Source organism: Eptesicus fuscus, chromosome 1, assembly GCF_027574615.1.
Source record: "Eptesicus fuscus isolate TK198812 chromosome 1, DD_ASM_mEF_20220401, whole genome shotgun sequence".
Classification (NCBI taxonomy): domain Eukaryota; kingdom Metazoa; phylum Chordata; class Mammalia; order Chiroptera; family Vespertilionidae; genus Eptesicus; species Eptesicus fuscus.
In genome coordinates, this window is record NC_072473.1 from 1,070,001 (window position 1) to 1,085,000 (window position 15,000).

Here is a 15,000-nt window from a genome sequence, read left to right on the forward strand (position 1 = left end):
GCCCACGCCCTATCCACGGAGCCACGCCAGCTCGGGGGGGGCCGCGTCCTGTCTCAGTAGACGTGGATGTACGTCGTCTTGGAGTCCGTGCCCAGGATGTTCTTGGCCGTGCACTTGTAGAATCCCGCGTCTCTCTGGGTGGTCTGCTGGATGGTGAGGGACCCCTGCGGGTGCAGGAACCTGTGTCCGTAGAGGCGCGCCTGCGTCCCCGCGGTCAGGTGCGACCTGTCGGGGAGCTCCCAGGTGATCTGGGCTTTGGGGAGCCCCATGGCCATGCAGCTCAACTTCACGGTACTCCCCGGCCGCGTGTAGATGACCGGCGTGGGCTCGCTGGTGATCCGGGGCGGGTAGGCGATGACGATGACGGGGAAGTTGACCACGGAGGCGCCGTGCTCGCCGTCCGCCTTGCACACGTACGTGCCCCTGTCAAAGACGGACGCCTCCCGCACCGTGAGGGTGCCGTTGTCCCAGAGCGAAACGCGCCCTCGCGTCTGGATCCCCTGGAGAGACACTCCGCTGGGCAGCGTCCACGCGAACCGCGCCGGGCGGCCCGCCGGGCGTGTCCCCGGGGGCACGCAGTGCAGCTCCAGGGTCTCGCCGTTGACGATGCTCACCAGGTTGCGGTACTGCTTCTTGGCGTCGGGCCCGAGGCCCACCTTGAGGGACACCAGCCTCTCCGTGTGGCCCGCCGCGTTGCGCGCCACGCAGCGGTAGGCGCCCGCGTCCCCCGACGACAGGTCGCCGATGTGCAGCGTCCCGTCGTGTTTGTGGAAGAACCTCTGGAGCCGCCGGCCCCCGGGGAGCTCCGTCCCGTTGGGCAGGACCCACACCAGGGTGGGCGGCGGGGTGCCCGACGCCGAGCAGTTGAGGCTGATGGTGTGGCCGGCCGTGGCCGTGATCTTCTCGTTGACCGGGTCGTGGAAGCCCGGCTTCTCCAGGGCCTCCAGGACGGTGAGCTGCACCATCATCCTGGCCTCGCCGCCTTCGTTGCGCCCGATGCACGTCAGTTGGACCGAATCGCTCTTCCTCAGGCTCTTGATGTCCAGCGTGCCGTTGCGGTGGATGCTCACCCGGCTGCCGAAGTAAGGGGCGGGCAGGACCACCCCCTCGGGGAAGGCCCAGAGGACTTTGGGCGTGGGGACGCCCTGGGCGCGGCAGTCGATGAGCATCCGGCTCCCCGCGGGGGCCACGGCCCGCACCGTGGCCAGGGCGTCGGGGTTCCCGTTGATGGTGGGCGCCTGGACGTGGACCTGGATCCACACCCCTTTGCGGTCCTCCCCGGCGCCGTTGCGCACGACGCAGGTGTAGTTGCCGCTGTCGGAGCGCTGCGCCTTCTGGATGAGGAGGGTGCCGTCCTGGTAGATCTGGTACTTGTCGGAAGAGCTGGGGATGAGCTTGTTGGTGGGTGACAGCCAGGTGACCTTCGGGGGGGGGCTCTCCCTTGGCCTCGCAGGCCACGGTCACCACGTCGCCGTAGGGGACCCGCACCACGGAGTAGGTCTTGTTCCGGATGGCGGGGGGCGCGGTCATGACCTTGACACGCACGGTCATCTCGTCCTTGCCCACCTGGTTCTCGGCCACGCAGGTGTAGTCGCCCTCCTCGCGCAGGCCCACCTCGTTGAAGTAGAGGGTCCCGTTGTTGAAGATCACGTACCGCTTGGCCCGCGCCCCGACGCCGCCGCCGCCGCCGTCGTCCGACTGCAGGAAGGAGTGGACCAGGCTCCCGTCCGGGAGGCTCCAGGAGATCTCGGGGTTCGGGAGGCCCGAGGCCACGCAGTCCACCTTGAGGTCCCCCCCGTACGGGACCCGGTGGTCGTTGGCCTCCTTCTGCTCGATCTTGGCCGGCCGCATGACCACGTTGACCCCCAGGACCACGAAGTCGTCGCCCACCTTGTTGCGGGCCACGCACAGGTAGTCGCCCGCGTCTTTGTCGGTGACGGCGTCGACCACCAGGGTGCCGTTGGCGAAGACCCGGACTCGGGGGTCCAAGCTGGGAGAGGGGAAAAAAAAGAAAAGAGAGAAAGGAATGAGGTTGACAGGACCCCAAAGATGGTAGGTCTCTTGGCTGTCGGGCCCTGCCTGGCGTGGCTCGGTGGTTGAGTGTTGACCTACGAACCAGGTCATGGTTTCTCCTTCTCCTTCTCTTCCTCCTCCTCCTCCTCCTCCTCCTCCTCCTCCTCCTTCTCCTCCACCTTTTCTTCCTCCTCCTCCTCCTCCTCCACCTTCTCTTCCTCCTCCTTCTCCTCCTCCTCCTTCTCCTCCTCCTCCTTCCTTTTCTCCTCCTCCTCCTCCCCCTCCTCCTCCTCCACCTTTTCTTCCTCCTCCTCCTCCTCCTCCACCTTCTCTTCCTCCTCCTTCTCCTCCTCCTCCTCCTCCTTCCTTTTCTTCCTCCTCCTCCTCCTCCTTCCTTTTCTTCCTCCTCCTCCTCCTCCTTCCTTTTCTTCCTCCTTCTCCTCCTCCTCCTTCCTTTTCTCCTCCTCCTCCTCCTTCTCTTCCTCCTCCTCCTTCTCCTCCTCCTCCTCCTCCTCCTCTCCCTTGTTCTTCTTTTTCTCCTTTTTCGATTAAGGTATTACAAACATGTGCTTAACCCCCCATTTCCCACCCCCGCCCCCCAATCCTACCTTCACCCTCACCCCCTGGTGTCTGCGTCCATTGGTTAGGCCTATATGCATGCAGACATGTCCTTTGGTTGATCTCTCCCCCTTCCCCCCCACCCTCCCCTGCCTTCCCTCTGAGGTTTGAGCATCTGACCGACGCGTCTCTGTCTCTGGATCCGTTTTCGTTCATCGGTGTATGTTGCTCATGATAATCCACACACTAGTGAGATCGTGGGATATTCATCTTTCTCTGACCGGCTTACGTCACGGAGCATCATGTATGTGTGTGTGTGTGTTAATCCTCACCCAAAGATATTTTTTCCCATGGATCTTCCGAGAGAGTGGAGAGACAGAGAGAAATGTCGATGTGAGAGAAACGCATCGATGGCTAGCCCTCTGCACACTCCCCGACCAGAACCCAGGCCAGGGAGGAGCCTGCCACCAAGAAATGTGCCCTTGACTGGAATCAAACCCAGGACCCGTCAGTCTGCAGGCCGACGCTCTATCCCCGGAACCAGACCCACCAGAGCAGAGGTCACGGGTTCGATTCCCAGCCAAGGGCACATGCCCAGAGTTGTGGGCTCGATCCCCAGTAGGGGGCATGCAGGAGGCAGCCGATCCATGATTCTCTCTCATCATGGATGTTTCTCTCTCTCTCTCTCCTCCTTCCTCTCTGAAATCAATAAGTGAAATCAATATATATATATGTATTATATTTTTTTTTTAATGTGAAATGAGGTCTAAGCTATCAGTCCTGTTAGTGTGTGTGTGTGCCCATCAAGCATTTGCCCGGAGGCCAGTGCCGATTTTATTTTAATGATCAAATCAGGTAAAATGCTACCATCGTAGAGAGAATGAATGTGAGTTACCCTCATAAACAGGCAAAATTCTCCCTGGGGGTGGGGGGGAATGCTTTAGACACTGTTTTTACTCGTTTTAAATATATTTTTATTGGTTCCAGAGAGGAAGAGAGGAGAGAGAGAGAGAACCATCCATGATAAGAATCATGGATCGGCTGCCTCCTGCACGCCCCCCTACTGGGGATGGAGCTCACAACCCGGGCGTGTGCCCTTGACCGGGAATCAAACCCGGGACCCTTCAGTCCGCAGGCCGACGCTCTATCCACTGAACCACACCAGCTAGGGCGAGTGGTCAGTTCTTTTTGATTAAAATGTAAAAAAAAAAAAGAAAAGAAAAGAAAAGAAAATCAAGATTCCTGGCCCCGATCGTAATCAGAACGAAATGCACTCCTGGTCGTTCCAATATCTGCGTGTTTCGACGTGTTCCGTATGTCTCCCCGGCCAGACGCCGCTCGCTCCAAAAACACACGTGGGTTGTTTAACGAACCCCGAACGAGGAAGATAAATTAGTCAGCTGTCATCGTCGATGATTTACAGGGAGAGATACGGGTAGAACGGCTCCAGGGTGGCGTTCTTTCAAACTCACTGCTGCCTCAGGCGTGCCAACGCCACCTCCACACACAGCCCCACAGCCCTGGCCGGTGTGGCTCAGTGGATAGAGCATTGGCCTGTGGACGGAAGGGTCCTGGGTTCGATTCCCGGTCAAGGGCACATGCCCGGGTTGTGGGCTCAATCCCCAGGTGGAGGCGTGCAGGAGGCAGCCGATCCATGATTGTCTCTCATCATGGATGTTTCTCTCTCTCTCTCTCCCTTCTCTCTAAAATCAATAAAAATAATTTTAAAAAATATCTACAGTTAAAACTGTAAATTATTTAAACTAAAGGCATTGGCCCTGGCCAGTGTGGTTCAGTGGTTACAGGGGTTATCAGAGGTCCAGGGTGTTTGATTCCGATCAAGGGCAATGCATCTGGGTTGCAGGCTCCATGCGGGAACCCTGGTCAGGCCATGCGGGAGGCAACCAATCGATGTTTCTCTCTCTCACCCTCTTCTCCCCCCTCTCCACTCTCTAAAAAACCAATGGGAAAAATATCCTCGGGTTAACACACACACACACACACACACACACACACACACACACACACGAGAGTATGAGAGTGAGAACCTCTGTGAGGCTGGTCAAACAGGGACTCTAGCTTATAAAGACCAGACATCATTGTGTGAAAAACTCATGTCCCCCCTGAACCAGCGGACACGAGGAGCAAGACCTGTGCGCCTTCATTCGGCCCAAGTACACCCCAAGATGACTTGTCTCCATCCGCGAAAGGAGAGGCGAGCGCAGGAGTGCAATGGGGAATGGATGGATGGATGGATGGATGGATGGATGGATGCTCACAGGAGCGCAATGGGGGATGGATGGATGGATGGCTCACAGGAGCGCAATGGGGCATGGATGGATGGATGGATGGATGGATGGATGGATGGATGGATGGCTCACAGGAGCGCAATGGGGGATGGATGGATGGATGGATGGATGGATGGATGGCTCACAGGAGCGCAATGGTGGATGGATGGATGGATGGATGGATGGATGGATGGATGGCTCACAGGAGCGCAATGGGGGATGGATGGATGGATGGCGCACAGGAGGGCAATGGGGGATGGATGGATGGCTCACAGGAGCACAATGGGGGATGGATGGATGGATGGCTCACAGGAGCGCAATGGGGGATGGATGGATGGATGGATGGATGGCTCACAGGAGCACAATGGGGGATGGATGGATGGATGGATGGATGGATGGATGGATGGATGGATGACTCACAGGAGCGCAATGGGGGATGGATGGATGGATGGATGGCTCACAAGAGCACAATGGGGGATGGATGGATGGATGGCTCACAGGAGCGCAATGGGCGATGGATGGATGGATGGCTCACAGGAGCGCAATGGGGGATGGATGGATGGATGGATGGATGGATGGATGGATGGCTCACAGGAGCGCAATGGTGGATGGATGGATGCTCACAGGAGCGCAATGGGGGATGGATGGATGGATGGATGGCTCACAGGAGCACAATGGGGGATGGATGGATGGATGGATGGCTCACAGGAGCGCAATGGTGGATGGATGGATGCTCACAGGAGCGCAATGGGGGATGGATGGATGGATGGATGGCTCACAGGAGCGCAATGGGGGATGGATGGATGGATGGATGGCTCACAGGAGCCCAATGGGGGATGGATGGATGGCTCACAGGAGCGCAATGGGGGATGGATGGATGGCTCACAGGAGCGCAATGGGGGATGGATGGATGGATGGCTCACAGGAGCGCAATGGGGGATGGATGGATGGATGGCTCACAGGAGCGCAATGGGGGATGGATGGATGGATGGCTCACAGGAGCGCAATGGGGGATGGATGGATGGATGGATGGCTCACAGGAGCGCAATGGGGGATGGATTGATGGCTCACAGGAGGGCAATGGGGGATGGATGGATGGTTCACAGGAGCGCAATGGGGGATGGATGGATGGATGGCTCACAGGAGCGCAATGGGGGATGGATGGATGGATGGATGGATGGATGGATGGATGGATGGATGGCTCACAGGAGCGCAATGGGGGATGGATGGATGGATGGATGGATGGATGGCTCACAGGAGCGCAATGGGGGATGGATGGATGGATGGATGGATGGCTCACAGGAGCGCAATGGGGGATGGATGGATGGCTCACAGGAGCGCAATGGGGGATGGATGGATGGATGGATGGATGGCTCACAGGAACGCAATGGGGGATGGATGGATGGATGGATGGATGGATGGCTCACAGGCGCGCAATGGGGGATGGATGGATGGATGGATGGATGGATGGATGGATGGCTCACAGGAGCGCAATGGGGGATGGATGGATGGATGGATGGCTCACAGGAGCCCAATGGGGCATGGATGGATGGATGGCTCACAGGAGCGCAATGGGGGATGGATGGATGGATGGATGGCTCACAGGAGCGCAATGGGGGATGGATGGATGGATGGCTCACAGGAGCGCAATGGGGATGGATGGATAGATGGCTCACAGGAACGCAATGGGGGATGGATGGATGGATGGATGGCTCACAGGAGCGCAATGGGGGATGGATGGATGGATGGCTCACAGGAGCCCAATGGGGGATGGATGGGTGGATGGCGCACAGGAGCGCAATGGGGGATGGATGGGTGGATGCTCACAGGAGCACAATGGGGGATGGATGGATGGATGGCTCACAGGAGCGCAATGGTGGATGGATGGATGGATGGATGGATGGATGGATGGATGGATGGCTCACAGGAGCGCAATGGGCGATGGATGGATGGATGGCTCACAGGAGCGCAATGGGGGATGGATGGATGCTCACAGGAGCACAATGGGGGATGGATGGATGGATGGATGGCTCACAGGAGCGCAATGGTGGATGGATGGATGATGGATGGATGGCTCACAGGAGCGCAGTGGTGGATGGATGGATGGCTCACAGGAGCTCAATGGGGGATGGATGGATGGCTCACAGGAGCACAATGGGGGATGGATGGATGGATGGCTCACAGGAGAGCAATGGGGGATGGATGGATGGATGGCTCACAGGAGCGCAATGGGGGATGGATGGATGGATGGCTCACAGGAGCCCAATGGGGGATGGATGGGTGGATGCTCACAGGAGCGCAATGGGGGATGGATGGATGGATGGCTCACAGGAGCGCAATGGGGGATGGATGGATGGCTCACAGGAGCGCAATGGGGGATGGATGGATGCTCACAGGAGCGCAATGGGGGATGGATGGATGGATGGATGGATGGCTCACAGGAGTGCAATGGGGGATGGATGGATGGCTCACAAGAGCACAATGGGGGATGGATGGATGGATGGATGGCTCATAGGAGCGCAATGGGGGATGGGTGGATGGATGGATGGATGGATGGATGGATGGCTCACAGGAGCGCAATGGGGGATGGATGATGGCTCACAGGAGCGTAATGGTGGATGGATGGATGGATGGATGGATGGATGGCTCACAGGAGCGTAATGGTGGATGGATGGATGGATGGATGGATGGATGGATGGATGGATGGATGGATGGCTCACAGGAGCACAATGGGGGTGGGTGGATGGATGGCTCCACAGGAGCGCAATGGGGGATGGATGGATGGATGGATGGATGGATGGCTCACAGGAGCACAATGGGGGTGGGTGGATGGATGGCTCCACAGGAGCGCAATGGGGGATGGATGGATGGATGGATGGATGGATGGATGGCTCACAGGAGCGCAATAGGGGATGGATGGATGGATGGCTGGCTGGCTGGCTGGATGGATGGATGGCTCACAGGAGCACAATGGGGGATGGATGGATGGATGGATGGATGGATGGCTCACAGGAGCGCAATGGTGGATGGATGGATGGATGGATGGATGGATGGATGGATGGATGGCTCACAGGAGCGCAATGGTGGATGGATGGATGGATGGACGGATGGATGGATGGATGGATGGCTCACAGGAGCGCAAAGGTAGATGAGTGAATGGCGCGCCAGGAGCCAGGGGCGCACGTACCTGAAGAAGGCGTCGATCATCTGCTTGGAGGGCAGCCTCCAGAGGATGCGCGGCCAGGGGTCCCCGGAGGCGCTGCAGTCCAGCCGGAGGGTCCCCCCGTAGTGCACGTCGGTCCTTTGCGGGGAGGTGCCCGTGATGCGCGCGTTGGCCGCCCCCGCCCCCGCCCCCGCGCGCCCCCGCGCGCCGCGCCACCGTCAGCGCCACCGCCCTGCGCGCCGAGCCCACCAGGTTGGCGGCCACGCACTCGTACCGCCCGCTGTCCTTGGGCGCCAGGTGGCGGATGTAGAGGGTCCCGTTGGGGAAGACGAACAGGTTCCCGCGGAGGAACTGCGAGGGGCGGATGTGGGTGCCGTCGGGGAGCGCCCAGCGCACGGTGGCCGGGGGCGCGGCCTTGGCGCTGCAGTGGACGTGGACGCTGAGGCCCGGGGGCAGGGAGATGTTCTCCCACTTGTCCTGCTGGATCACGGGGGGCAGGGCGGCCACGTGGAGGCGGATGGCGAGGCTGTCCGCGCCCCCCGCGTTGCTGGCGACGCACTGGTACACGCCCCGGTCGGCGAAGGACGCGTCCCGGATGGAGAGGGTGCGGTTGGGGTGCAGGGTGACCCTGCCCTCGGCGGGGGACGCGCTGTGCCACGCCCTGCGGTCCGGGAAGATCCAGGAGATCTGGGGCGCGGGGGTGCCCTTGGCCAGGCACTCCATGGCGATGGTGTCCCCCAGGTAGACCGTGACGTCCTGGTACTGGGAGGCCCTGAGGATGTGGGGTTGCTGCACCGCGACGGACAGCAGGACGGCCCGGCGGTCCAGGCCGTGCAGGTTCTGGGCGCTGCACAGGTACTGGCCCCGGTCCTGGACCTGGACCCGGTGGATGACGAAGGTGCCGTTCCTGAGGACCTGGAAGCGCTGGACGCGGGTGTTGGGGGTCAGGAGGGCGCCTGGAAGGCAAAGGCCAGGGGCTGTGAGACGCCAGGGAAACGCCCCCCTTTTTACAAAAATATATATATATTTTTTTATTGATTTCCGAGAGGAAGGGAGAGGGAGAGAGAGAGAGAAACATCCAAGATGAGAGAGAATCATGGATCAGCTGCCTCCTGCACGCCTCCTACTGGGGATCGAGCTCACAACCCGCGTCGAACCCGGGACCCTTCAGTCTGCAGGCCGATGCTCTATCCACTGAGCGACACCAGCTAGAGTTGTTGTTTTTTTTATTTTATTAAATATACACGGAGTGTCCAGATTATGATGACCTCTGAACGCATAATCATCTGGCCGCTCCGTGTCTGTCCTATAGAATAAAAGGCTAATATGCAAATGGTCCCCTCGACCAGGAGTTCGACCAGCAGGCAGGCTGGCCGACCGCCCACGTCCCCTCCCCCTGGCCAGGCTGGCCTGGACCCCACCCATGCATGAATTCATGCACCGGGCCTCTAACATATATAGATATACACACACACTGAGTGACCAGATGATGGTGATCTCTGAACGCATAATAATCCGGCCACTCCGTGTCGATCCTATAGAATAAAAGGCTAATATGCAAATGGTCCCCTCGACCAGGAGTTCGACCAGCAGGCAGGCCGGCCAACCGCCCATGTCCCCTCCCCCTGGCCAGGCTGGCCGGACCCCACCCGTGCACGGATTCATGCACCGGGCCTCTAATATATATATATACACACACTGAGTGGCCAGATTATTATGCGTTCAGAGATCATCATCATCTGGCCACTCCGTGTATTTGCATTATTACAAGTAATGTGCCCTGACCGGGAATCGAACCCTGACCTCTTGATTCATGGGTCGATGCTCAACCGCTGAGCCACATCAACCGGTCAGATTTTTTTTCTTTAAATATATTTTTCTTGATTTCAGAGAGGAAGAGGAGAGAGAGACAGAGAGAGAGAGAGAGAGAGAGAGAGAGAGAGAGAGAGAGACATCCATGATGAGAGAGAATCACGGACCGGCTGCCTCCTGCACGCCCCCGACTGGGGATGGAGCCTGCAACCCGGGCCTGTGCCCTTGACCGGGAATCGAACCCTGACCTCCTGGTTCCTAGGTCGATGCTCAACCACGGAGCCACGCCGGCCGGCGGCCCCAGCACCGTCTAAAAAGGATTCCAGAGACGCCCACTTTTTCACACAAGAAAGTAGCCGATTCCTCTAAGCTCCCATAAATGGCCTGAGACTTGTTTCACCGTCATCGAGGATGACTATGCGAGTAGGTTTCACACGTGTGTGTGCGTGTGTGTGTGCAAAATACACATCCAAGCGTATATAAATATAACGCTGCCACAGCAGAAAGGAAATCAAAACGACCGTGAGGTACCGCCTCACGCCTGTCAGAATGGCTACCATCCCCAAATCAGCAAATGGCAAGTGTTGGCGAGGACGCGGAGAAAAAGGAACCCTCGTGCACGGCTGGTGGGAATGCAGACGGGGGCAGCCGCTGTGGAGAACAGTATGGAGTTTCCTCAAAAAAAAAATTAAAAAATTGAACATGGAACTCCCATTGGACCCAGTGATCCCACTTCTAGGAATACATCCCAAGAAACCCGAAACACCCATCAGAAAGGACATATGCACCCCTATGTTCATAGCGGCACCATTCACCATAGCTGAGATCTGGACACAGCCCTGGTGCCCACGAGAGCCGGGCCTGTGGCTCCGTGGCTGCGTGTCCCTCTCTCTTCCACTCGCCCTAAACATACATTTAGCCCGGCCGGCGTGGCTCAGGGGTTGAGCGTCGACCTAGGAACCAGGAGGTCCCGGGTTCGATTCCCGGTCAAGGGCATGTGCCTTGGTGGCGGGCACATCCCCAGTGGGGGGCGTGCAGGAGGCAGCTGATGGATGTTCCTCTCTCATCGATGTTTCTGACTCTCTATCCCTCTCCCTTCCTCTCTGTAAAAAAATCGATAAAATATATATATATATTTTTAAATGCAGACGCTTTGACGCCGTACCTGTCGAGACCTTGGTCCAGGTAATAAAAGGCTCCGGCTTCCCCGTGGCCTCGCACGGGATCACGGCGTCCGTGTCGGCCGCCACGGTCACGGTCTGGGGCGACTTGGTGATGATCTGCGGCGCCTCTCCGAGGGTCCAGTACTTGGACGCCGGGGGCCCCCCCGCCGAGGAGAGCCTGGGGCCGCTCGGATGGAAGCTTCCGGAAGGCGGCCCGGGGGATGTCACGAAGGGGACGGCGGCGTTCCGCGTGGGGTAGGCCGCAGGGATGTTCTGGACGTGGGCGGAGGCGGGGGACACGGTCCTCGGCCGGGGCAGCGACGGAGGGGCCGGCGGGCCCAAGTCCACGTGGGTGATGGTCGGAGTCCGGATCCGATTGTCGGCGCCCGGGTTGACGGCACGCTCTCCGGTCCCTGGGGCGGGAGAGGTCGGGGTCTGGGTCTTCGGGGTCTGGGTCTTCGGGGTCACGCCCACCTGCGGGAAAGTCAAGGTCCCGTTGAAAGAGAAGAACGGGAATCTCCCGTCGGAGGAAGGAGGAGCTCGTGCGTCGGGGATGTTGTTGAAACCAACCACCTTGGAGTGGCCGTGGGCTGGGTCCGAGCCGCGGTTCGTGAACCTGGGAGGCCTGGACGTCACACGCCACGGGTCCACGGTGGTCGGACTGGAGAAGGTTGGCGTCGTCGAGGGCTTGTGGCCCCACAAAGCCCTCCAGGGGCTCGCCGTGAGCCAAGGCTTGCTGGTCCCGTGCCGAGGAGGCTGGGCCGTCACGGGGTACCAGAAGGGGGTCCGGGTGGCCCATTGGGGCGGCCTCGCCGTCCCTCTCGGCGGGACAGGTTGGCCGGGGACCCTGGAAGGGGGACGGAGAACTTGAACTCTGCCGTCCGGATGGTGGTGGTGACCCTCGGGGCCGCGTAGAAGGTTGTGTCCCGTCCTCTCGTCCGAGACTTCCTTCCCGGCCTCCTGGTTCGGCGTGACGTGGAACTCATCCGTCTTGGGAGACGGGGTGGATAACGCGTTTCCTCGCCGCCACGTGGGCTGCGTCTCCTCCTCCTCCTCCTCTTCCTCTTCCTCCTCCTCCTCCTTCTTGGCGGGGGCCTCCACGGAATTGGAGGAGACGTGATCCTTGGGATCCGTGGACACTGGAGGTGGCCGGCTTGGTGGGAGGCGGGCGGGCTCCGTGGCGGTTGGTGACAGAGGCGGGAGACGGGTGGGTGGGAATGGGGTGGGTGACTCCTCCACGGGGGCCGGCGTGAGAACATGAGGATCCCGACCACGGGTGGTGGGCCCGGCCCGACGTGAAGACGCCTCTACATCCATGCTCCACGTAGAGGTAGCAACAACATCGTCTCGTGTAGAGAGCGCCACGGACGGGGGGACCTCAGAGGGGAGATCCGGGTCCCCCGAGTCTTGGGAAACGGATGACGAGAGCGTTCGGGTCTCCAAAGTGGGGGTCGCGGGGGTGTCCGTCTGCAGACCCCCAGGCTGGGCCGTCCTGGGGGGGACCCAGATTTCCGTTCCTGGGAAGCTAGACGGAGGGGGTTCGTTCTTCACGTCTCGCGCGGTGGGCACCCCGGAGCCGGACGGCGGCGTGACGTGGGTGACGGACTCACGGATGTTGGGGACGTTCAAAGTCGACGTCTCTTTCTCCTCTGACACGGGCGTGTACGTGGCCGGCGGCGTCTCTCGGGGTGCACCACGAGATCCATGCGTGTGCGGGGGGGTGGTCTTATAGGCTGCCGCGCTCGTGGTCTCACGGGGACCCCCGGTTCTCTGGGAGACGGTTGTAGACACAAGGGCCGTTTCCGGACGGCGAGTGGCGGCATCCGTGAGCGTCTTGGGCCTGGTCGCCGACGCCGGGGAGCCCGCCGTCGAGGGGCCATGCCGGTGTCTGTTCGGCCTCCTGCCGTGCTTCCTCCGTGGGGTCCCCTTGGTCACGGGCTCCGCGGGTTTCTCCACGTCCACCGGTTTGGGGGTCCCCGCCGTCCGCTCCCCCCAGGCGGTCGGCACCAGCCAACGACCCCCTCGCTCGGGGGTCACGGCTTCGGGGTCCTGAGTGGGTCCCGCCAGGAAGGTCGCCGTGGGGGCGAACGCCGTGGGTTGATGCGTTGGCTTATGGCGCTGCCGGAATCGGTGCGGCCGTAACCGCCTCCTCCCGTGGGGCCTTTTCCGGGAAGGGGCAGCGGCGGCGGCGGTGGTGGGCGCGGACGGCCAGGCGGCCATGGGCGTGGACGCCACTCTATCTACCTCGACGGTGTCCTTGTCAGCGAGAGAACCAAGCCACGCGGTGGGTTCCACGGATTCAACGCCCTGACGCTTCGTCTCGGGTCCTCGGGAGCTCGTGGGCACTCCCTCCGACATGACGCCTTCCGGAAGCTTCCGAGAGCCCTCCTGCGTGCCCTCTCTGACCCAGGGGGTGCCTTGAGTGCTGAAGCCATCGTCGGGGAGGTGGGGGGCAGCTGGTCCTCCCTCTCCGTGTCCTGGTGTTGGGAGCCCGCCGGGCGGCCCCGATGCCCCGGAGTCCACCACGGACAAGGCGGGCGTTGCAGTGGCACGTCGGGACGCCCGTCCTTCCATCGCGTCCCCGTCCGTCGGTGAACGAATCTCCCATTCGGAGACCGTGGACGGCTCAGGGTCCAATGCGTCCAAGGAGGCGGCCGCCGAGGGAGACACGTTCTCTCGGGATGTCGGCTCGGGCACAGGCCCAACATCTCCCGCCGTTGACGACCCGTTCTCCGTGGCGACGGCGGGGCCGACGTCTCGGGTAGACCAGCCGTCCGTGGGGCGGGTAGACCAGTCGTCCGTGGGGCGGGTAGACCAGTCGTCCGTGGGGCGGGTAGACCAGCCATCCGTGGGGCGGGTAGACCAGCCGTCCGTGGGGCGGGTAGACCAGCCATCCGTGGGGCGGGTAGACCAGCCGTCCGTGGGGCGGGTAGACCAGCCATCCGTGGGGCGGGTAGACCAGCCGTCCGTGGGGCGGGTAGACCAGCCGTCCGTGGGGCGGGTAGACCAGCCGTCCGTGCGGACGGGATCGCTGAGGGACGCCTCGTCGGTCGGGTCCAGGATCGGTGGCGTCGAGGACTCGTCAACGCCCATCCGAGGTAGACCCTGGGTCTTTTCAGAAAACGCATCGTCGTCCTCGTCGTCGTGGACGGATTCTTGCAGGTCGGAGCTGGTGGCTCTGTCTTCGGCCGTACGGACGCCAGCCCGGCCCCGGTCCGGGCCCCTGGTGGCGGGAGCCGGACTGATCACGGGCTCCTCCTCGCCCAACAGCAGAGCGTCTGCCGAGGAGGAGAACTCCTCGGGGCTGGCTGTCCTCTGAGCCGCCGCCGCCGGGGACACCGAGGGAGGAGACGCGACGGGACGGGCGGCGCGCGTGACGTCGGCGCTCTGGGCCGGCGCCGTGGCGGTCTCCGCGGCGGCCTCGGGCCCCTCCGTCCCCCTCGGGGGGTTCCTCCCGCGGACTCGGGCGAGGATATTGGCCCAGTGGTCCGGGTTGATCTGCTTGCTGGCCACGTGGACCCTCCGTCTCGACTCGAAGACCCTCCGGCCCTCGGCGACCTGGGTCTCCGGTTCTCCCTCCGTGTGCTTCCAGGGTTTCGGCTTCCTCCTCCCCTTCTTGGCCTTGGGGTCCTCCTGGGCGTGGAGGAACATCTTCTGGTCCTGGGGGTGCAGGACCCTCCCCGACGCCGCGTCCTCCGGGCCGACGCCCGAGCCCCCTTCGTCCTCGACGACGTCGCCTCTGGGCCGGGAGAGGGCCCTCCCTCCGGGGCGTCGGCCCCTCTTGGATGCCCTGCCCCCCGACCCTTTCCGACTCACGCTGACCCCCACCGTGAGCTGGTCCGCCCCTTGCTGGTTGACGGCGACGCACCGGTAGTAGCCTCCGTCGCCGGCCTGGAGCTCGGGGACGGACAGCGTGCCGTCGGGCAGGACGAAGGCGCGGGACGTGTTGGCCGCCTCGTGGACGATCCTCTGGTTGGGGAGGATCCAGCTGAGCTGGGCCTCG

The 15,000-nt window shown here is 61.4% G+C and overlaps 1 protein-coding gene across 1 annotated transcript in view; it reads right to left on the reverse strand.

The window, feature by feature from the left end:
• Window positions 1–15,000, reverse strand: part of MXRA5 (matrix remodeling associated 5) — a 33,405-nt gene that overhangs the window by 153 nt on the left and 18,252 nt on the right. Inside the window, 6 exon segments of the mRNA XM_054714771.1 lie at window positions 1–1,433; window positions 1,435–1,990; window positions 8,047–8,201; window positions 8,203–8,978; window positions 11,000–12,055; window positions 12,269–15,000. The exon segment at window positions 1–1,433 is cut by the window's left edge and continues 153 nt beyond it; the exon segment at window positions 12,269–15,000 is cut by the window's right edge and continues 1,129 nt beyond it. Coding sequence (XP_054570746.1) covers window positions 54–1,433; window positions 1,435–1,990; window positions 8,047–8,201; window positions 8,203–8,978; window positions 11,000–12,055; window positions 12,269–15,000 — 6,655 coding nt within the window. The 3' untranslated portion in view covers window positions 1–53.